At 36.2% G+C, this 23,865-nt stretch overlaps 1 protein-coding gene and 1 non-coding gene across 8 annotated transcripts in view; both read right to left on the bottom strand.

Moving 5' to 3' along the window:
* FKTN (fukutin) overlaps nucleotides 1-23,865 on the bottom strand; it is a 92,491-nt gene that overhangs the window by 27,224 nt on the left and 41,402 nt on the right. For all 7 annotated transcript variants that reach the window (XM_060101157.1, XM_060101152.1, XM_060101151.1 and 4 more), the window contains 5 exons: nucleotides 20,627-20,904; nucleotides 19,809-19,941; nucleotides 13,010-13,139; nucleotides 10,934-11,067; nucleotides 8,438-8,565 (listed from right to left, as the gene is read on the bottom strand). In XM_060101157.1, the coding sequence (XP_059957140.1) occupies nucleotides 8,438-8,565; nucleotides 10,934-11,067; nucleotides 13,010-13,139; nucleotides 19,809-19,941; nucleotides 20,627-20,904 (803 nt within the window). The remainder of the gene's footprint in view (nucleotides 1-8,437; nucleotides 8,566-10,933; nucleotides 11,068-13,009; nucleotides 13,140-19,808; nucleotides 19,942-20,626; nucleotides 20,905-23,865) is intronic.
* On the bottom strand, nucleotides 9,315-9,421 carry LOC132492848 (U6 spliceosomal RNA). Its single transcript, XR_009532903.1, has one exon. It is a non-coding gene; the product is annotated as a U6 spliceosomal RNA (small nuclear RNA).

The raw sequence follows: 23,865 nt of genomic DNA, 5'->3' as shown, positions 1-23,865 counted from the left end.
AACAAATCGCCTCCTCCTCAACTTATTTTTGACACGTCTTTTTTTTTTTGTAAACAGGTAATGGCTAACAAATTTACTGACATATTTTATCCATTTGTGTGTCCACCATTTTTTCACATATATCATATCTTCCTTCTGTGTTCTTTAATACAGTTTTAAGTGTGGATCTGTGAGACATAAATTTTCTTAGTCTTTGTACATATGCAAATGCCTTTATCTTGATCTCCCTCTTGAGTGTTAGTTTTAATTGTATGTAACATTCTTAGTTGACAGTTATTTCTCCTCAGCTTTTGGAAGATGTTACTCCATTATCTTCTGTCCTCTATCGTAGCCAAGGTATATTTGCTATTCCTTTATGAGCAATCTATTTTCTCTGGTAGCCTATAAAATTTTTTTGGTTTTGGTATTACTGTTTCCTTAAGAAGTATCTAGATGTAGACTTATTATTTATCCTGCTTGCCTGTCTTTAATTTGGAAATTCTCTTTATATACTCCTTCTTCATCATTTACTTCATTCTCTTTTAGCTCAGCTATGTCTTTTAGACATATTCATCAGTGACTTGTGTTTGGAGCAAAGGGAATATGGCAAGGTGAGGAATTATTGTGCCACATTAATTATATGTCATCAGCATCAATTTTGCCCATAGTTTTCTAAGCGTTTCTAAGAAATCAACTCTTTGTTTTCGATTTTTTTTTTTTTTGGCCATGCCATGTGGCTTGCAGGGTCTTAGTTGCCAGACCAGAGATTGAACCTGGGCCCCCTGCAGTGGAAGCGTGGAGTCCTAACCACTGGATCTTCCCTAAAAACCAACTCTTGAAAACCAAAGTTACAGCATGCTGACTAGTATTTTTTTAACTATCTCTTCCACTAAACCTCTCACAATCCTATTACAGATTATACAGAAGCAAAGGGGTAATAGAGGAATGGCTAACACTCTTCAGAGACTGGACTGGAATATAGTCTCTCTGAGGTCTTTGTAGATCCCATATGCCAATCCTGTCCCAAACTTCTAACATATAATCAATATACATATAGCATATACATGTTTTATAAGATAAAATTCTACCCATTGAACCTTGTTTTCTGCTGACTTCCACTGTAAGTTGAGTGATCCCATCTATCTTATTGAAAAACTCTCCTATGCAATCTCCATAGGACAGAACTAGTGAAGTAGAAGAAATTTATATCACCAATGAGTAGACAAATTAAAGCTTGTATGGATAGTTATCATTTAACACCTGCACACACTTAATGACCATATCAAAGACTATTCATTTAAAGCATGCACAAGACTTTTCTTTAAGGCCAGAGGGAAAAACCTCAAGGCATTTTTATTTCTACTGCATAACTTCCAAAAACTATATCTATAGCTCATCAACAAGTATTAGACTCCAGCTGTGCTTGCTTTGTCTCAGACAATTTTTATAGGATTCCTTTCTGGATATAATAGATAATGAAAAAAAGGAGATTAAATTACGATTTCAAATTTCATACTAAATACAAAAGGCTTCGTTTATTTTGATCTCAGATTATCTAATTTGTCCAAGCAGATGCAAACGGCTCCAAGTTTATCACTGCAGTTAGGTCTGCCTTGATCAAATTCATGGCTTCTGGTCCCAGATAGCCTTCTGTTTCTACTTGTGATCTTGGGCTCTTTTCTCTTAGTATCAATTTTCTAAGTCACAGAATTTTTTTCTCTTTCAAACTCTTAAATCAATTTTTCAAGCTGCAATTTACACATAATGAAATGCACCCATTTTAAGTTTTGACAGGTGCATATACCTGGGTAACCACTAAAATCAAGATACAGAACATTTCTACCACCCTGCTTCCCAAAGCTCCCTGTGCTTTTTGGCAGGCATGCAGTCAGTCCACCCTGGCCCCTGGTGATCAATGACCTTTTCACATTCTTGATTGGTTTTGCCTGCTTTACAATTTCAAATAAATGCAGTTACATAGTACCTACTCTTCCTATTTGAATTCTTCCATGTAACATAACTTTTGGAGATTCATCCACGTTATTGCATATATTAGTAGTTGGTTCCTCTCTGTTGCTAAGTAGAATTCCACTGTTTGAACATACCATAATTTGTTTATTTGGTCACCAAAAGATGGGCATTTGGGTTGTTTCCATTTTTTGGCTACCATGAATAAAACTGCTGTGAACATTTGTGTAGAAGTCATTTAGTGAAAATTTGCTTTTATTTCTCTCAGAATACTACCATATAGAATCTCTTACAGAATTATATTCAAACAACAAAACATATCGCAGTCTTAAAAAACCAAATTTACTTCATATAAGTGAAAGGCCCGTTATTTATTCATTCTGAGGTAATCTTCTCTTAAAAAAACAAATAGGGCTTCCATGGTGGCGCAGTGGTTGAGAGTCCGCCTGCCGGTGCAGGGGACACGGGTTCGTGCCCCGATCCCGGAGGGTCCCACGTGCCGCGGAGCGGCTGGGCCCGCGAGCCATGGCCGCGGAGCCTGTGTGTCCGGAGCCTGTGCTCCGCGACGGGAGAGGCCACAGCAGTGAGAGGCCCGCGTACAGCAAAAAAAAAAAAAAACAAAAAAAACAAACAAAAAAAAAACAAATAAAGCTCACTATATAAAGAACTGCCACTTCTATATATTGTATAAGAATACAATTACCATATAACATGCATTCAATGTTCTTCCCTCCATAGTTTGGAGGTGTTACTAAGGAGACCTAAGACATAATCTAAATGTTGTAAAATATGAAGGTATAAATAAAGTAGGAAATATGACATCATTTTTAGAAAAGCGAATGTTTTAAATGCACTCATTTAAAGAAATTATTCAAATTTGCCTTTTAGCTTCACAGCTGTAAGTACTTAAAAGACAACTGTGTTTTTTGAGAGCTAGAACTATGGAAGCGTAGTATCAATCTATAGAGCTGAGAGAGTCTATCTATGAGTGGGGGATTCAACAACCAACACCAGTCTTTAACTTCTTTTGAAGCAGTGACTGAAAACAACTGGGATGACTTAACTTTATGGCTTTGATTCTCCAAAGGTGCTACGTTGGATCAAGTCATCAATCTGGTGTCACCCTTTCATCTTAACGAAACACTGTAAACTGTGCTTAAGAGGACCTGGTTTTAGTTTCAAGTAGGGTTCAGGTCTCACTCAGCCTGACAGATTTATCAGGACTGATTCTACCTATAACTCAGAAAGGACAGAAAAATCAGCAGAAGTACCCAAATACAGCATAAGAGAGGTAAAGGGAAAAGAAAAATCTATGGAAATTCAGAGGAAGGGGAGATTATTTCCATTTAGAGGTACTGAGGAGCAACCTCAAAATGGAGGCAACTCAATGGCAGATGCCCTTGAATGGCAGAACTGGGACATGGGATGACGTCTAATAAATAACCTGGCACTACTAGTGACATACTTAAAATCGTGGACTGAAATCAAGTTTCGAAAGGCTGGGGTCTAAATACACTGTGGTGTCTAGGATTAGATCCTAGAGCAGAGAAAGGACATTAGATAAACTGGTGAAGTACAGATAATATTTAGATTTTAGTTAACTGTAATGCACCGAGGCTGGTTTCTTGGTTTTGACAAATGTACCACGGTAACAATATGTTAACATTAGGGGAAACTGGGTGACTGTATCCAGAAACTCATCTGTATTATCTTCTGTGAATCTAAAATTATCACAAAACTAGAAATTTATTTTTAAAAAATAGGGGGGAAAAAGGCAGGTAAAATAAAGCAAGCTGACAAAGATGACTGAGGAGACCTGTACAGCTGCAAAGAGGCTTAAGGAGTCAAAGGAAAAACAAGACACTGAGCAGTAAAATCTTATACTCTTACTGTTATCAAAACATTGACCAATTACCCCTCTTTTTCTCAAATAGCACAATCAAACAATAGTAATAACTCCAGTTCTGGGAATCTATTCAAAGAAACAACCTCTAATAAAGCTTTCACTTTATATATAAAGATGTTCACAGAATTTTTTAATAATAAATAAATGGGAATAATCTAAATAGAATAATAGTTACATAAACCTATTATTAGACCTTTCTCCATATTCCTCCTAAGTCTCCCTAACAAACTTCTCTATTTTTTATGCCACACTTCCTTGTCGCTGCTTCTAGATAGTTGATTTGTATCACAACTATACATAACACCTATTTAAATCACACTCTGCTGACAGAGTACTTTAATATTTGTTTCATGGTCTAGATTATGAGATCCTTGAGAGCAGAAACTAAGTTATATTCACATCAGAATCCTTAGCACATAGCAGTTAGTAAATAAATTTTGCAGAAATGAAATGTTACATTATATAGGAGTCACACTTGGATGAGTCTAGTCTCACAGAGGACAAACCCAAATTTTTTCAAGATCTATACACTAAGCAGAAGCTGCGTATATCAGAAGGCCTAAGTAAGCCACAGCTAGCCCCAGGGGTAGCAGATTTCCTATCAGAGGATACAGAGGTAGCTGTAATATTCTGACAATGTCGATAAACAGAAGGGCTACTTTCACGGAGGGAGTATTAACAATATGATAGAGTCTGTGGTGACACGAGCATTGTGTATGGGTAAGAATACAAGCTCTGAAGTGATATGGCCCTAGGTCTGAGGCTTAGCTCTGCCTTAATTTCCTCATCCATATCATGAGGTGACAGTAAATCTCCCTTATAAACTTGTGATGAGGGTTAAATGAGATGATGCATATAAATGCCTGGCATAGTGCCAAGCACACAGTAAATATTCAATAAAAGTTAATTTTTATTATTACCATTATTATTGCTTCTTAAACTTCTGGCCTCTACTTACATCAGTTGCTTCAGATGTGAAGGAAAGAAATAACCCAAAGGAATCCGGGCAGCATCTATAAGAACTGTGAAGTTCTGGAATGACAATTTCACATCTGGAGGCCTAGTTAATGTATTCATCACTGTTTATTATTGGCGATTGGAACTTGGAGAAGAAAAATAAATATTAAAAATCCAGACAATATTTAAGAATGGAATTTAGATTTTAGTTGAAAGTATAGGTTTAGAGTAAGAATTGAAGATGGAAGAAATATGGGACCTGAGAAGAAAATGCTTGCCCAAAGAGTAACTAATCCAAGTTACCACTGTGTTGAAGGTCCAGTGTTTTGTACCAGTGCAACACATGAGTAGTAATAGTAATAGAATAATAATATGGTAATGACAGTTGCAGCCATAGCTAATACTTACACAGTACTATGTGGCAGGTACTGTTCTAAATGCATTACTACATATATTAACTCATTTAACCTATTAACTCTTAGACGGAAGCATTTAGGCTTAAGAATCCAACAGGTCTGAAGTTAAATCTTGGCCCTACCATTAATGGCCAGAGAACCTTGCACAAGTTACTTCCCTTCTCTGGGCTTTCATTTCCTCATAACTAACTGGGAGTGAGAACACCTAACCCACAGGGATAATGTGAGGATGATCTGAGATTAAATAATAAATTACCTATCATAGTGCCTGATATGTAGCTGATACCTGGTAGCTATAGTTTTACATTGCTATCAATACTGTAATTATTATTAAATCTTATGACCAAAAACATCATTCTGAAGGCATGCAGAATAAAGTTTTGAAAGGGGAAACTTTTTTCCTCCTTCCTCATTCCTCTCCACCTTTTCAAAAAATGGTAAGCATCCTATATTATTATTAAGCTTTTTCTCAGAATAAACTACACATGAATAAAAAGTAGGATATTATAAAGGTAAAAAGACCCTTAGACTAGCTTTAAAGATTTTTCCCTCTAGGAACAATAGTAGTGAAAATTTTACAGTTCCTTAAAGTAAATAGTAGTGAAAAGAATGAAAATGGCATATGGCTAGGGGAATCTTCCAAAGAAACTACTCCACACAACCATCCCCTTTTCTCTTCTCTGCCTTTTAAGGTTACGGTAACATGATAGAAAATCTGAGACTCACACCATCTGTCCAGGCAGTTCTATCACTGCTCATTTCTCTCGTTAAATAATCAGAACACTTTCCACTTCCCAAACACTGCTACCATAAAGAGCAGTTAAAGCACAATGAAAGAAGACTTTTCTAGCCAGAGATGTAGTGGTTAGAAGTGCATAGTTCTTTTGAGGTCTGACATGGGATCATGTCAGTGAGAAGAAAGAAATCCTTCTAAGAAAGCCTGAGAAGAAAAATTAAGACTAACATGATTATAATACCAGCTTCAGAAATTACTTTTCTTAGAACAAAGGTGACATTCTCATATGAGTTCTCTAAGAATAGGTGTGGCAGCTTAATAGTAAGATAATTGTATAGGTTTCTGATCTGTAAATTTTTTATAAGACTAAGAACAGAAATACTACTGCTACAGAGAGTATTAATAATAGCAGCTAATAATTACTTAGCACTCAGGACATGCTTAATTATCTTCAAAACTCTTTTTGTATATTAACTCACTTAGTTCTTAAAACCATTCTATGTAGGAATTTCTATTATTGTTCCCATTTTATATTTGAGGAAACTTAGGTACAGATAGTACAGCTGATAAAACGGAGAGCTGGGATTCAAAAGCAAGCAGACTGGCTCCATGCCTTTAATTTCTATGCTACACTATCTCCTAGTTTTAAAAAAAGCCTCTAAATTATGTGTTAAATTTGGCATCTTTATCATATTTGAATAAACAAACTATAGCTAAATGTCAAAAACACTTAGCTCCCTATTCACCTAGCCATAGTGAGAGTGTCAATTACAAATTCATTAACTTACTAATTTCTGTCTTATAATCTGAGCTTACTCAGCATGAAGGTGTTTGTTGTCATAAAGCAAAATAATTTTTTATAATAAATGAGTTTCGGGAATATGCTCCAGGATCAGGGTCAATTGGGATACTTTATTACTTTGAGAAAAAGGTTTGGATTACTCTCAAACCTCCAGAACAAGTTTAACCTTACACGGAGACTCCCTGCCTTCAAATAGATTCAGTGATCCCAGTAGGGTATGTCTAAGTACTCAGGAGAAACCAGTCCAAGTTTGGAATTCTTCTTCTATGCTATGTAGAACATTCCCCAATGCTCCCAACGGCTCAAATTTATTCAATGATAGGAGCCCCAATCTCAGATAGTTGGTGAGGGAAATTTATGCTACTGGTCATATAACAACCACAAGAATGACAACAATGATAGCAATCACATTAGCAATCATAATATTAATAATATTAAATAATAATAACAATGGTAACCACCACTTACTGATAATAAGTGCTAAGCATTCCGTTAAGTGCCTCATACTGTCAGGTGTATTACAGAGGCAGTAGGGGGCAGTAATTAAAAGTATGAACTCTAGAGACAGGCTGCTGTCTGACTTATTCGTTGTGATGTTGAACAAATGACTTAAATTCTCAGTGCCTCATAGACTATCTGTGGTTGTTATGAGGATTAGATGTGTTAATACATGAAAAATGTTCATAGTAGTGCCTGATACACAGTAGTACTACTCAAATTTAATGGATGAGGCGATCAATGTTCAGAAAAGCTAAAGGCCACAATTAGGGTGAAGCTGAGGCTTCCCGGGTCTGCCTGATTCCAGAGCCCTTGCTCTCTGGGTTCTCTTTCGCATTCGTTCTCTCTCTCTCAGAACTCTGAACAGGCCAACTGCATCATAAAGGGCACTCAGTTACTCTAACTTCATTTTTGTCTTTCGTCATCAAGGAGTTTGACTATGGCAGTATTAAAAAAAAAAATGTTCAAAATGCCAATCTAACATATTGCAGCCCATCAATTAATTCAGAATTGAGACACTCTCCCCCTGCAATTTTCTATCTGAATCATGTGTCTTAAGATTATAATTGGCAGTGTCTTTCCTTTCTTGGTAGCACATAAAATAATGGTACATCTTACAATGCATATCACCTTACATTTGACAAAATATGGTAGCTGTTAAGCCCAATCACTATCCTTTAAGGATTAGCCCTCAGTCTATGTTAAAGGCACATTCCAGAGCTTGCCCAGCATTCATGACCTCAGCTCCAGCCAATCCCAATCTCCTCACTTAAACTTCACTTGACCTTAACAATCTCCTTCTTACTGACCCTCACCCATTCTCATCAAATTATCAAGCTCCTACAGCTCTAAGAGCCGATCAGTTTTTTGGCTCAGGCTCTGGGCCTGATTTTTCTGTTCCTTATTTTGGCTTTCCCTTTCTGATGACTCAAGGGCTTCCAATCACAATGACTCTATGGACTGACAAACTCAGGGGCACTTCCTCCTCAGGGACTGTCCTTATAGGTAGTCCTCACTTCTCAAGCATAACTGGGCTCTCTGGGAAAGCTGAGAAAGTATCAGCTAACAGTGAGACTTGACAGTCTTTTTTTCCCCCCATTTTCAGTTACTTCCTTATTTCTACCTTCTGCAGTTATTACTATAGCCCCTTTTGTAAGTACTTATCTGATTCATACTTAAATTTTTTTCCTGTTTTGGCCTGAGTGCCTCCATTCCACATATGGTCAGTCTCTTCATAGAAGAAAAAAATGTCAAGTTTTACATCATCTTTTCCTTGGAAAGATAGTTCCAAGCTGTCTTCTACCTAGGGAGAAGATGAAAATCTTCACAGACTGAAACAAAGGAAGTACATTTTTTTAAATTAAAAAAACAAAAGATTCTTATGTTTTATATATATAGAGAGTATAGGTTTCAAGATACTGTTTTTCAAGTTGGAGCACTTCTGAAATTGGGATGCATCAGTAGCACACCATCGTTTGATTTCTTTTTTTTTTTAACATCTTTATTGGAGTATAATTGCTTTACATTGTTGTGTTAGTTGCTGCTATATAATAAAGTGAATCAGCTATACGTATACATATATCCCCATATCCCCTCATTCTTGCGTCTCCCTCTCACCCTCCCTATCCTACCCCTCTAAGTGGACACAAAACACTGAGCTGATCTCCCTGTGCTATGCAGCTGCTTCCCACTAGCTAGCTATTTTACATTTGGTACTGTATATGTGTCAATGCTACTCTCTCACTTCGTCCCAGCTTACCCTTCCTGCTCCCTGTGTCCTCAAGTCCATTCTCTATATCTGCGTCTTTATTCCTGTCCTGCCCCTAGGTTCTTCAGAACCATTTTTTTTTTAAGATTCCATATATATGTGTTAGCATACAGTATTTGTTTTTCTCTTTCTGACTTACTTCACTCTGTATGACAGACTCTAGGTCCATCCACCTCACCACAAATAACTCAATTTCATTTCTTTTTATGGTTGAGTAATATTCCATTGTATATATGTGCCACATCTTCTTTATCCATTCATCTGTCAATGGACACTTAGGTTGCAAAAATATGGAACGCTTCACGAATTTGCATGTCATCCTTGCACAGGGGCCATGTTAATCTTCTCTGTATCATTCCAATTTTAGTATACGTGCTGCTGAAGCGAGCACTGATTTCTTTCTTAAATGCACATAAAATAATGTTGCTTCTTACAACTGATGACAACTCAGAGTAAATGACTTACAGTAGTTAAATGATCACTCTGCAAAACATCCTGTTCCTGAGCCCCTTTCTGACTAAAGAAGGAAAGTAATCAAAGAATAATTATTCCCTTTAATAACCAAGTAAAACTATCAGGAAGTAAGTCTCTCATCACAATCAATAAATGAGTACTTATGTAACTGTGGCATAGAAACTCATATATCATTACATTATATACATAAAAAAAAGAAAACAGAAGTTAAAAAGTACAAAGAATTCTGAGAGCATTTCCCTAAGAAACTTATCCTACAAATAATTATGTTCCCATTGGACTTGGTGCATCTGTCTGTGGCAGCACTAATCACTTAACTGTTTATGAATTTGTTTTCTCCCAATTAGACAGTGGACTCCTCAAGGATAAAGACTGTATCTTATTCATCTTTGTGTCCTGGGTGCAGAGCTCAGTGCCAGGCAGAGACTGAGTGTTAAGGAAACAACTGCTGAATGATTAGAGTTCTATTGCTTTGCCTTTCACCTCAGGTAGATATTTTATTAAGTTTTTAAATAAACTAGAATGATTATGATGAGAGAAGTAATTTTCCAGGAACTAAACATACTTCTACTTGCTTTCCAGGACAACACCTCCCTGGGAACAACCAAATTAAGAGTAAGGTCATTGCCGGGATCACAGGCTTAGGGCATAGGAATCAAATTGTCTAAAAGGAGATTTCATCTAAGCCACAATGACCTATTCCTAGTTGACCTGTGAGAAAACTGCTATGGCCTAGGACATGTGAAATAAACAAGAAACCCAAGTATTGTTTGAAATGATTCCATATTTATTTTTTTTAAGCTTTTTTTTTTTTTTTTGACGTGGAACATTTTTTAAAGTCTTTATTGAATTTGTTACAACATTGCTTCTGTTTTGTGTTTTGTTTTTTTTTGGCTGAGAGGCATGTGGGATCTTAGTTCCCCGACCAGGGATTGAACCCACACCGCCTGCATTAGAAGGCAAAGTCTTAGCCACCAGACTGCCAGGGAAGTCCCTGTATTTCTAATTCTTAGCAATCAATGGAATGTTTCAAGTTGCTAATAATATGATGCCTACGTGAACATAAAATTAAATGACTCATGAGAAAAAACATAACTTCAGGTAGGGTAGATGAGAGTCTTACTTATTATATTAATCATATATTATATTAATTAATTATATTATTGCCTAATATAATGGCAATAAATTCTTCTGCAGGAGTCCAAGCTCCTTTTTGCCTTCTCATGGTCAATAGAAAGCCAGATTTTCTAGCTTTCCTTAAATAGTGCAGAAGTCACAAGTGGTAATAATCTTCTGCTGAACTCATCCTGGCCGATAATGAGTGATAAAATGCTACATACAGTGCTTTTAAACATCTCTGAGTTGCTTAATATAAACTTTACTTTTGAGACATGTTACTAATGAAGTAAATCAGATTTTTATTACTGACCTTCCCAAATTTGTGTTTGAGTGGGAGTCCTGCATCTTGAAATGCTGAAATAATATCAGGTTTGTAATCTTGTATAAAAATTCCTAGGTCAACATCTTTACTATAAGGAATAATGCCACACTGCCGATACCATCCTAAAAAAAAAGGAATGAGAAAACTTTTTTAAAAACTTAAGTTTGGAAAAAATTAGTCATTATTATAATGGATAGTCTTTGTAACAGTGTATTTTATTTCACAGGATTAGACTTAGTGTGATTTACCAAAATTAAAAAAAATTAGATCCCGACTTAATATCTATGATTATAGGAGCCACTTGTTGAAGAACATTTCTTTCATTCCTTCCTTCCTTCATTTTTACTAGCTTGAGCACTCAGCAGTCTCAAAAACTTTCATGATGTACTGTAATTTCTGAATAAACTATTAGCTTTAATAAGGTTAACTGGGCCATCCATTTAAAACATTAAGTTACTTTTTAAAATATTTAATCATAAATCTCTTATGATGAAGGTTGCTTTTAAGATATGCTTAAAAATATAATTTAATTCTTTTGCTTAAGCAATATCCCTTTCATGAGCAGTAATTTGTAGAACTTAGCGGCTCTGAACAGCTCATGTCTGATGGATCATATAAAAAAGAAGAGCAGTACCGGCCTCAATTTTCAGCATACTGTCAAAAGATATTTCTACATATTTACTATGTATCTACTTCTAAATTGGGTGCTATAATAATGTTCTAAAAAGGCAAAATTTATACCTTAATATTACTAAGGGCTCTGAGTTTCTCTTATTATCCTTCTAATCCTTCCATTCAAAGTATTCAAAAAGTAAATAAATGTCTATGATTATCTTTGGGAAATACTGTTTGGAATTCTAAACTTTAACTTCATTTTAACATAGATCTTTAGAAGCCTAGCATGGGATCTCACCTCTAGTTTAAGAAAAATCTACAATCCACATCTATCAAAGAATCATGAACTACTAAAAGTGGAAGGCTCCTTAAGTATCATCTAATCCAACTCCCTCATTTTATAAATGCCCTTAAATTAAGAAAACCATGGGGCTAAGAACTCAAAAGATATCATGATAAATGATTACGAAATATTTTTGATGACAGTCTATAAAACAATCTTACTCCAGAAAGTTAAACCTTAAAGCATATATCACATAAATGAGATGTACGCTTTTTTTGGGGGGTGGGGGTTACTCTAGCTGGAAGCTCCTTGACAGGAAGAACCATGGGAATTTTCCTCAAAGCCTAACTGACAGGATAACCATACATTGCTGTTTACACCTGTTGTACCAACATAATTACTAATGGCACTCCTTTCACTCTCAAAAAGTCTCTTGAATTGGACAATAAATTATATGGTAACCCTATAAAAGCAGGAACAAAATTAATTTTTGTACAAATATAGTTATAATTAAGATAGAACAAATACAGATATAATCAACTACAGTTATAAACAAGAGGGAATAAAAACAAAAAAATGTTAAATTCTAAATAATTCTAAAATCCAAAGGAGTTTGAGCTAATGCACAATGGAAAGAGATCCAGAAATCTTTCTTGGATTCTACATTTCCCCATTTCAGAATGAACAGAATGTGGTAAGACAGTGATGTCCAATCATGATCTGGAAAAGATTCATGGAAGACCTTATGACATTCCCTTTCCTCTTAGAAACTTTTGGTGCAGTGCAAGTTATTTGTATTGTGTGTAAGTAAAGAAACAGAATACAGTTTTTTTTTAAAGGTAATAACAACCTTTGGGATAGAAATAATAAAATGCTTATCTAAAGATTACCTGAGAATCACATGCAGTCTACATGTTCTGATATAAATTTTATACAAATTACTTATAATTTTGGGACACACGACATAGCCTTCCTAATTCTGTTTTATGCTTCTGAAGTTATTTCTTTAAAAAAATCAATAAATCCTTGCTCCATGCACTATGTTTATTCTTCTATAAATATGACGCTTCGAATACCACTGATGTTTTGTCATCTCAAGCAGTCATCCTTAGAGCCAAAGAGGATGAAATGTCAAAAAGACAAATGTAAAGCAACAAGAATTTTACCTAGACAAGTTCCACTGCTCAGCCAGAACCGTACTCCCAATTTCTTTAATGTTTTGGCTGCTAGTTGCAACAATTCCTTTGCACTCTTCCGAAAGGCCATAGCTTCCACAGTGTTATCATCAAGGTATTGCTATAGATATAATAAATAGTCAGCTATTACAGCCATTTCTAAGTTGCCAGAATATTTCTATGACATCCAAATTAAACTTGAAAATTAACCCCACATTATATATTTTTTGATTATAAAAATCAAGTTTCAGAATTCCTTGTTAGTCACACATTAAAATAAGACTATAAGAGTGGATTCTAGGAGAGACAAGTTAAAGGGGAAGGACTACAACCAGGATTCTCAAAGGATGAGATTTATACCTTTATCAACTCCCTCCTCTACATCACAATTTAGCAGATTGGGTAGTTAGGGGAAAAGAAGGTTAATTAAGAGAGCTATAGGCATATCTTAAGCACAAGGCCTTCAGTGACGTTTTCATCATTCACTGGTGCAAATGGTCTTTAGGACAGAACAGTACAGTACAAAGAATGTGGGATTTTTGAATCAGATTGTGTTCAAGTCTAAACTCACTTCATTTTAGCTATGACCCTGGGCATAGCACCTCAGAAGAATATAAGCTCTACGAGGAAAGTAACTTCATTTTGTTTATCACTATATCTCCAATGTCTAAAAGAGTACTTGAATGAATGAGAGAATCAAAGAACCTCTCTCAGATATAATTTTCTCATCAATAATTAAAGAATAATAATTATACTTTGCAGGACTGCTGTGAAGATTTAATGAGATAATTGATGACAGAAAAATGTCTCACAAATTTTGAAATTCTATACAAATATTACTGTCATTTACTTATAGTCTTTTTGTTTTTCTGCTTTTCTTCATTTTTAGGGTGTTCTGGAACTGAAGAAAGCACTAAAAATTCTTCATTGATGCTTCACTACCTACGGGACAAAATCTAAACTTCTTGGCATGGCAGACAAGGACACTGTGTTTAGGGCCAGAGTACTGGTCCAGCCTTATCTCCACCCTTCTCATATTTCACTCCCCAAATATATCACAACTTTTCAAGCCTCTGTGTCAAAATGTTTCCTCTGTCTGAAATGCCCTTGACTAACAACATCTTTCAGGTTTGGTTCCACCCTCTGAAAAACATTCCCTGATTTTCCCAGGAACACAAACATATTTATTCTCCCAGGGCCCTCTTCAGCTCAACATTTAAAGAGCAAGAAATTACATTTGGTACTAGATATAGACAGAGACAAATAAAATAATCTGTTCAGTGAGCTTATAACAGTTACCATTTATATATATTTTTATTATAATTCTTATCATATTTAATTCTTTTTGTTCCAGAACAAAAGATCAAAGTCTTTTTTTAAAATTGAATTGTAATTGACATACAATATCATATTAGTTTCAGGTGTACAACATAGTGATTCAATATTTTTATACATTACAAAATGATCACCATGATAACTCTAGCTACCATCTGTCATCATAAAGAGTTATTACAATATTACTGACTATATTCCCTAGTCTGTATATTACATCCCCATGACATATTAATTTTATACCTGGAAGTTTATATCTCTTAATCCCGTTCACCTATTTCACCCATCCCCCTTATCATATTTCATTCTAATTACTGATTCTATTTATATTTCCTCCAATAGGCTGTAAACATGATTCCTTTAAGGCAGGTACTGAATCTCTCCATCACTGTATGTACAAATTGAAAATGGTGCCTGGTATATAATATGTGAGCAACATATATTGATAAATGCGTAAATGAGTAAATAAGTGACTAATCCCCTCCCATCCAACAATATCTTAAAATATCCTGGCATTCTTTTACAATATAGCAGGAGGAAATATAGTTCCTAGAAGGACCATATATCTCAAGCAAAAAGTGTCCCTAGGAAAAAAGACAGATTCCTGAAGATAAGTTACATTCTCCAGAATACACAAAGTATGTGGGATCTTTTCAATATGAAAACATCCTCAGAGCCACAATTCTCTTATAACATATGATTGGCATGAGAGATGCATGTTCATATCCCTGTTGTAGGGGGGAAAGCCTGGAGCTAGAAATTTAGAGACCCAGAATTTACTCCATGCTCAGCCAATAATGACTATGTAACTTACATCTTGAAACCTCAGTTTTCTTATCAGTTAATGGTGAATACTTGGCTTATTTCACAGAGTAACTGAAAGGATCAAATTAAGTAAAAGAAATGAAAACTTTGTGTTCTACAAAAATATTACTCTGACAATTATGTCCAACTGAGGCTGCCCCTGCAAAGACACACTCCCAGCTCTGACATACCTTTAATAAATAACATGACACTCCCAGAAATTCCATTTCTTAGAACTGACCCTCATATGCGTTACAGTATAAACATGTATATACCTATACACCTTATACATCTGTTACGGACTTTAAAAGTTATAGTTATACATACTTTTTTCATTTAAAAATGTCTCATATAAATCTTAGGATTACCAGGCCTCTTAGAAAAAGGCTAAATCCTAATTTAAATACCAGTCCATATGATCTTTCTTGTTCAGGCAACCTTTCCACAAATCTTTCCCCAAAATATAGATGAAAAATAATAAAATGACAGAAGGTGTCCACTCATTTCACAGATGAGGAAACTAAGGCTCAGAAATTTGCCCCAGGTCTCAGAGCAACTTAGTAGAAGAAAGAGGATATGAATGTGGCTTTCTAGATATTTCTGGGCCAGGGGTCCAGATATTTCCATACTCCCCTCTGGTTTTTTACTGGAACTCAACAAACTGAAGCTCATCAATTATTTTTTGATGGTTACTGCTGAAACGAAATCAAGTGCAGGAAAATGTGTATTATTCTAGTCCTAAACTTCTTGGTAGACTGAGAAAATAATTAAGGTAAATAAAGTAAGCCAGGAGAACACTTCCCCTCTGTTCTCCTTCCCTCCCTGGACTCCTCTAAACTAGAGCCATTAGATGAGGCAGAGCAAGGAAGCGCACAGTGGTGGCCTGGCATGTGTATCGGAGCCTGAGAAGGCGTCGAGGGCATCCACGTGGAGGAGAGTCCAGTGTGGGGAGCCAGAGCCTGAGCAGGATGAGAAGTGTGTCTATATGTGGGAATAGCCTAGTGGGGGAGAGTAACACCCAAGCAGGATGAGGATAGCATCCACGTGGGAGAGGGAACAGCAGAAATAATGGGAGACTGAACAAATAAGTAAATATATTAAGGTAACATAAGTCAGGTTTCTCACTGTTTGAGAAGGGAGTCACAAATATGGAAATTAACCCTATGCTGTTTAATTGAAATATAAATTAGACTGAAGACATCAGTGTGGATTCATGGATTGTGATAGATAGACAGATACAGAAGTAAATACACACACACACACACACAAACACACACACACACACACACACACACTCTACTCCTGTCACTAAGAGGCCCTGCAGGCAAGCAAATCTGGCATCCAGGCTTGGCTTCTAAAAGGAATCAGTATCCAGAGAGATGGCTGATTCCAGGATTGTAGCAGGGACATTACAAGATGAACATAGAATATCTTGAGCCAAAAAGCAAGAAGGTGCTCAAAAGATGATGGAGACATGTCAAAAAGACACAGAAGTCACATGAGGGGGCTTCCACTGGCCAAGTATGGAACAGTGTGAGGATCAAAATAAATGATGAAAATAGTGCGCTATAACTCATTGAAGAAAATAGGAAATCATGAGCTCATATTGACATAAACAAATAAACTTGAAAGTTTGAGGAAGATACTGACAATATTTACAGACTTTTAAAGTACCTTCATGCCAAATACCTATTAATTACAAAGGGAAAAATAGAAACTTCACCAGGGTGAAGCCAGCAGACAGCACTTTAATCACGTAATCAATGTAAAAGTCAATAGTAATGGGACAAATCAAAATCATGCAGCCCCTGACAGGATGAAGTGAAAGCACAGAATCACTTCTGTGTTATTCCTACTAAAGGTATATAACTTAAATCTAACTTGAGGAAAAACCAAACAAACCCCAAACAAGGAACAATGTACAAAATATCTGGCCTGTAATCTTCAAAAGTATCAAAGTCATAAAACTTAAAAAGTGATTGTGAAACTGCTCCAGACTGAAGGAAACTAAAGAGACAGAAAAATTAAATGCAACATGTGATTCTGAACGGAATTCTTTTATTATAATAGTCATTATTGGGATAATTAGCAAAACTTGAATGAGGATTAAATGGTAATAATCTTTATATTAATTTCCTGATTTTTGTACTAAGACATGTAGGAGAATGTTCTTGTTTTCAAGAAATACTAAATTATTTGAAATTGTGGGGCAGATGTTGACAACTTACTTGCAAATGGTTCAGGAAAAAGAATTATTTGTATTGCATCTGTAACTTTTCTGAAAGTTTGAAAATGTTTCCAAAAATTATTATAAAAAAAAAGAAAGTTAGGAGGCTGCTTTATGAGATCTAGTAGATTCATTGATTTTTTTTTTTTTTAAACACCAGGCATTGTATTTAAGACTGTTTGGCGCCATCAAGTGTTCAAAGTTATGTATGTTCATCTTAATTTGAAAACTGACATTCCTGTGGTTATAACGTAAGAAATGATGAAGAATGAAACATTTACAAGGGTAAGGATTAAAAAAAGTTATCAATCCCATTAGGTACTCTATATCAGTAATAACAGTACATTAGCAGAAGAGGAAAACAAATCAGTAATCACGAGTCTGTCTTGCTACTAGTGAAGGACACAAATAACATGATGAAGAATGAATACAAAGTTTGGGACTTCCCTGGTGGCGCAGTGGTTGAGAATCCACCTGCCAATGCAGGGGACACAGGTTCAAGCCGTGGTCTGGGAAGATCCCACATGCCGCGGAGAATCTAAGCCTGTGTGCCACAACGACTGAGCCTGCATGCCCACAACTACTGAAGCCTAGAGCCCGTGCTCCATAACAAGAGAAGCCACCACAATAAGACCGTGCACCACAACCAAGAGTAGCCCCTGCTTGCTACAACTAGAGAAAGCCTGCGCACAGCAACGAATACCCAACACAGCCAGAAATAAAATAAATAAATTAAAAAAAAAGATTTAGCATAAAAAAAAGAATGAATACAAAGTTCCACTTGATCCTGTTATGAAGAGAAACCTGTCAATAGCATTATAGCCTTGCTATGTGATGGTACTTTAAACACCAAAAGTATGAGGCTATGATAAGCTGATTAGCCCTCTGAGCATCTGTCACCCATATTCTTTACTCTAATGCTGACTGAATGGTTGCCCTTAAAATTTAAAAAGCAAAAGTGAAAATATGCAATTAAAAAAATATAACACTATTCTCATGATTTCTCAATATCTTGAAACATTTTACACCTTACACTGCCTTCTCACAAAGTTCAATAAAATGAGTCTGGGCAAATGCTTGCTAGGTAATGGAGTAGCCCTAATAAGTGTCCTGGAAAAAAACCATTTGATTCGGATGAGCACCTTATTCTTCATGCATTTTTCCATCACTATAGGAGCTTTTCTTTGCGCCAGCTACTGTGCTAGATACTGGGGCTATAGAGGTGAGTAAAATAAAGATGCCTGCCATCAAGAAGTTCACATAATCTTGTAGGGGGACAAGACTAACATTCACAATTAACTGTGATAATTGCTATGGCAGAGGTGGCAACCAGAAAAAAACTCCCCTGAGGCAGGAACAGTGAAAGAATGGTCAAGTGCAAGCACATAGTCTGCATCTCTTCTGCTTCCTGCTACTCTGTGGTGGGGATATGATGGGCAGCACTTGCCTAATAATGCTGGCCCAGCCACACATGCGGTTTTCCAGCTTTTCATCCATGAGGCTGACTGGGTATGCTTCACAGTCACATAACTATAGATTTAAGGGAACAGGATAGGAAGGCCCACCCAGGCTGTAAGGTCTAGGCCCTGGGTGCCAGTACAGCCTACCAGAAAAAAACCTTGCATTTGTGGGTACTGGGCATTTGGCCAGTGATGATACAGCTGGTACTTCATTTTCCCATTCCACTCCTGTCCTTGTGTACACAGCTTTCTTGGAAGGGAACCCCAGAAAATAAAAGGCAAGTGGAAAAATTAGGGTACCAAAAACCCACCATAAATTTGACTGCTTTCACTGTATCTCTCTTTCATGTCATTTCTTATAGCTGAACTTTCATGTCCTTTAAAATCATCTTTATATCCCCAGGGTCAGGAGAGTTCCTGGGAAGCTGGCTTTTAATAAATGTTTATTGAGTTGAAAGCTAAAGCAGCAGAATAAAGTAGAGTTCAAAAGCACTTGGTCTTTGTGTAGCATTTATCTTCAAAGACCTTCAAAAACACAAAAAATTCATATTCAGTGCCAACCCTCTGAGAAAAACTGTATTTTCTATGAAGTCCTCTCTAAATCCACATGGTCCATATTCTACATGGCTTCATCCTACTCAGATTGCTTCAAGAACAGAATATACCATCTTTATAAAGTTCATGGCCTATCCTAACTAAAAGCGGAGGCCAATGCTGAACCTGTCAAAGTATATCCAAATAAAACAAGGTCTCCATAGATATCAAACCATTCAACTGGGGAAGAAATTGTTCCTTAAGGTTAATGTTTAATCTACTTTTAAAAAATTGAAACCATCTAGAAGAAAGTAGACAAATCAGAAAAGATGCTTTCTTACTTACTTTCCATAAGTTCCTTCATTCCCACCCCAGAAATATTATACATACACTTCCTTTAATTTGAAAAGTACAATATTTGGTTATCTCTAACCTGAAAGAATGCTCGAGCTTCTTTATACCTACACTCAATAAATCTAGAGTGTGGTATTTCTTCTAGAAAGTGCATTGGATCTTTTGGAATGAGAACTTCTAATCCATCAATAGTAATTTGTTGTAACTCTGGCCTGAAAACAAAAGTTAAGACTTATTATAAGGATTTAACTCAGAATATTGGCAGCCTCTTCAAAATATACAATATAAGCAAATAGTTAAACATCAAGCATATTTTCTTCAATTACCTCAGATATCATTTTTAAAGATCTACTCTCTTAGCAACTATCAAATATACAATACAGCAGTGTTAACTATAGTCACCATGCTGTACATCAGATTTCCAGAACTTATTTATCTCCTAATAATTGGAAGTTTGTATATTTTGAACACTCTTACTTGTAAGTATGTAAATCCACAAACATACTTTATCCTGTGTTTGAACTCTTTATATATATAGAAAGATTTGTATTCTTTTATGCCTTATTTTTGTCACTCAGCATTGTAGGATTCATTCATCTCTGTTGTTGCACAGAGCACGAGTTCAGAGTTCCTTGTTTCCCTGCCCTACGATTCTTCTCGTTGTGCGCACATACATTTTGTATGGGGCTTTAAGAACAACGTTGCTATGAACATTCTGATATATATTATATTTCCTGGGGCACATGTTCATGAGTTGCTTCCTGTTGAATATTTACATTTCAAAACTGATTTACATGAATTACATTTTAGATTTAATTACTAAATGTAAAAGAAAGAATAAGAATTCATGACTGAACAAGATAGGTTTCACATCTCCCCTTTAGACCCTGAATTTACCTGTCAAAAGCTCCAGGATAACGACCAAACTGTAACTTTCGAAAAGGAACAAACTTCCTGTCAATGTGTCCTTTGAGCCGTAGATGGCCATGCCAAAGGTAGTTGCCGCTCCTCTCATGGAAGACCACCAAGTGGACAGCATGACTGGCCAATGTGCAGATGTAGTGCAGGGGGATTTCAGTTCCAGAAAGTGAGTCTATCCCATCTAGTCGGGGGTCCTTGCTCTCGATCTTTAGGCACTGAAATCCCATATTTTCAGCTATCCGAAACCAGCTTTCCTAAAACCAAAGAAACATCAAGCTTGAATATTTAAAACCAAATACTAGTAGTAAAACTAAAGTGATTCTTACACTGAATCAAGTCATACATATTTTTGTCCTAATCTGCTCTTTGCCTGAAGATTAAAAAATGAAGGTGGGGAAGGAAAGGTGGTAAGTGGGAGAATAAAGGAAAGTACCAAAAAGAGAAACTACATAGCATGGAAGACATGTTCAAAGACTCTCTTTATGAAAATTAATATAAATTTCTTCCTTGGAATGAGAATGCCCACTCATTATAGTGTTCTTTGGTTAGTATCTATAAAGTAAATGTTAATATAAGGATAGCACTTAAAATTAAATCTGTAATTCTCAATTTAACTTCTTTTTTTAAATTTTATTTTATTTTATTATTTTATTTTTAATTATTTTTAAATTTTTATTTATTTAGTTAGTTAGTTTTGCTGCGTTGGGTCTTCGTTTCTGTGCGAGGGCTTTCTCTAGTTGCAGCGAGCGGGGGCCACTCTTCATCGCAGTGTGTGCGCCTCTCACTGTCGTGCCCTCTCTTGTTGCGGAGCACAAGCTCCAGACGCACAGGCTCAGTAGTTGTGGCTCACGGGCCTAGTTGCTCCGCGGCATGTGGGATCTTCCCAGACGAGGGCTCGAACCCATGTCCCCTGCATTGGCAGGCAGATTCTCAACCACTGTGCCACCAGGGAAGCCCCTCAATTTAACTTCTAATAACCTTCAAAAGTGCTTCATAAAAGCAGGGTTTTCATCTCATAGTTATATCCCAACACCTTAAACTGCTACTAAAATAGAAGCCTATCATAAGGCACATCGTTAGAAAATAGACTGAGATATACTATAAAACAAGGTGCATTTTCCAACAGCATTAGTTATAGTGTAACTCTCATGTAACAAGATTAATCTCTAGGGTAGATTTTTAATCCTAATCTCGACACCAGTGCTTTAGATGATTAACCAGTATTAATTATTAAGAACACCTCATGTTTGAATAGAAATGTACAGTTTCCAAAGAACTTTTATAAACATTACTGCATTTACATATGACATCTATCTTATAGAGTAAGTAGTACAGATATTATAGATAAAGAAACAGACTCACAGAAGTCCAAAGAAACAAAATTAATAAGAGGCAAAGCCACTGCCCGCATTTGTCTTATCTAACCAAATACAAGGTTCTTTCTACTCTAGAACACTATTTCTTTAAGTCTGTATTTATATAATGTGTACAAAGCTCATTCACATTAATTATCTCATCTGATGTCCATAGAAATTATGTGAGGTCAGCAAGGAAGATATTATACCTAGTCTACAGTTAAGGAAAATAAAGTGGTAACACCAGACATTAAAGTTATTAAAGGATGGAAGTGCATCTGAAAGTCTTACGAGCCACAGCATTCATAAAGGTTTTTCAAGAGTACTTTATTTACATCACTTATTGTCTTTGGATGTTGTCATTTGGATTAGCTGTGTCCTCATTTATGCTCTTATAATACACACAAACCGTTATCATAGTATTGATTGTACTGTTTTTTAGTTGTTTAAACTCCATTAATAGACTGCAAGTTCCTCAACCTTAAGAATCAACAAAGTGGCTAGTACCAGCAGGTGCTCAATAGATACCTGTTTTTGTTGTTTATATTGTTAAACAAGAGAAAGTGACCATTCTGGTAAAGAATGCTAACCAGTATCAATAACAACTGTCTTCTCCTTTCTGGATATAGAGTGAAATCGTGTTTTGGTCAAAGGAATGTGGATGGAAGTATCAGATACCACTTCCAGGCCTGGCCTTACAATGTCCCAAAAGACCTTCCCTGCTTTCCCTCCTCCATCTGTAATGTAGGGAAGCAAAGAACTACAAAATTGGGAAGCCACACAAATGAAACAGCCTGCATCCCTAAGTCACTGCTTAGAGGAAAGTCATCCAGGAATATCGCTGACCAAGAATAACCACACTGGATTTTGTCTAGAGACAACTACTCCTTTTTTGCCCTAAGCCAATGAGATTTTAGGGTTGTTTTTAGTAGCAACTAATGTAACTTAGCCTGGCTAATACAATTTCACCTTGGTACTCCTTGTATTAGAATTATCAACTGTAGGATTCCCCTTTTTCATAAACCTAAGAGGTGGAAAGTACTGGTTGAGTGTAAGAGTGGCCAACTCAGAGAAGGAATCTACCGTACAGGATGTAAGAAAAGCATTATAATTTGGTAAATTGGGGAAAAATTTAAAAGGCCAGACAGAACTTGAAGAGGAATCAGACCTTGGGTTGTGGGAAGAAAGACTGACAGACAAAATAGGCAGAACTATGAAATGGCTCGCCTTTTTATAATCATGGCAGAGGAAAGCTAAGAACAAAGTAGTTGCTCTGATCAAACAGAGCAAAGGCCTAGGTCAAGACTGTACTGCACAAATCTACTCCCAGTTGCCTTGGCAGTAGTTTGCTCACTTCATGGTAATGATATTAACGAAGAAAAATCACAGGTAAATTAAGTCTATAGTAATTAGATCTGGTGATCTAATGAATTAGCTCTACCTTGGGAGAAGGTGTTGGGAGGACTATCCAAGAGCTCTGTATGATGTTATTTATATAAAATGATAAACATGACCCTGTGTACTTATTCTGGGTGTTGCTGACCTTTTGCTTCTGACTCTGGTCTTTCTGGTTTTGTCAATTATGGCATATACTCTTTCTTCTAAAGTACTGGTTCTCAAGGCAAGTGGTACTGTAACCAAGAGACATTTTAGAAATTCGTAGTGATATTTTCAGTTACCATAATGATTGAGGACACAACTGGCATTAAGAGGTCTAGGCCAGGCACACAAGACATCCTAAAATCCAAAATATGAAAATCTATCTTGTGTCCTGCATAATTTCAAGTGTTCTATCAGACAGTCAGGTAGTGAAAAACGTATGTGAAATTATGTGAGCCTCCATTTCCGAGGAATACAATT

Source organism: Mesoplodon densirostris, chromosome 6 (genome assembly GCF_025265405.1).
Source record: "Mesoplodon densirostris isolate mMesDen1 chromosome 6, mMesDen1 primary haplotype, whole genome shotgun sequence".
Classification (NCBI taxonomy): Eukaryota; Metazoa; Chordata; class Mammalia; order Artiodactyla; family Ziphiidae; genus Mesoplodon; species Mesoplodon densirostris.
Note: the sequence above shows the minus strand (reverse complement) of the source record. Positions and strands in the feature narration are given on the sequence as shown.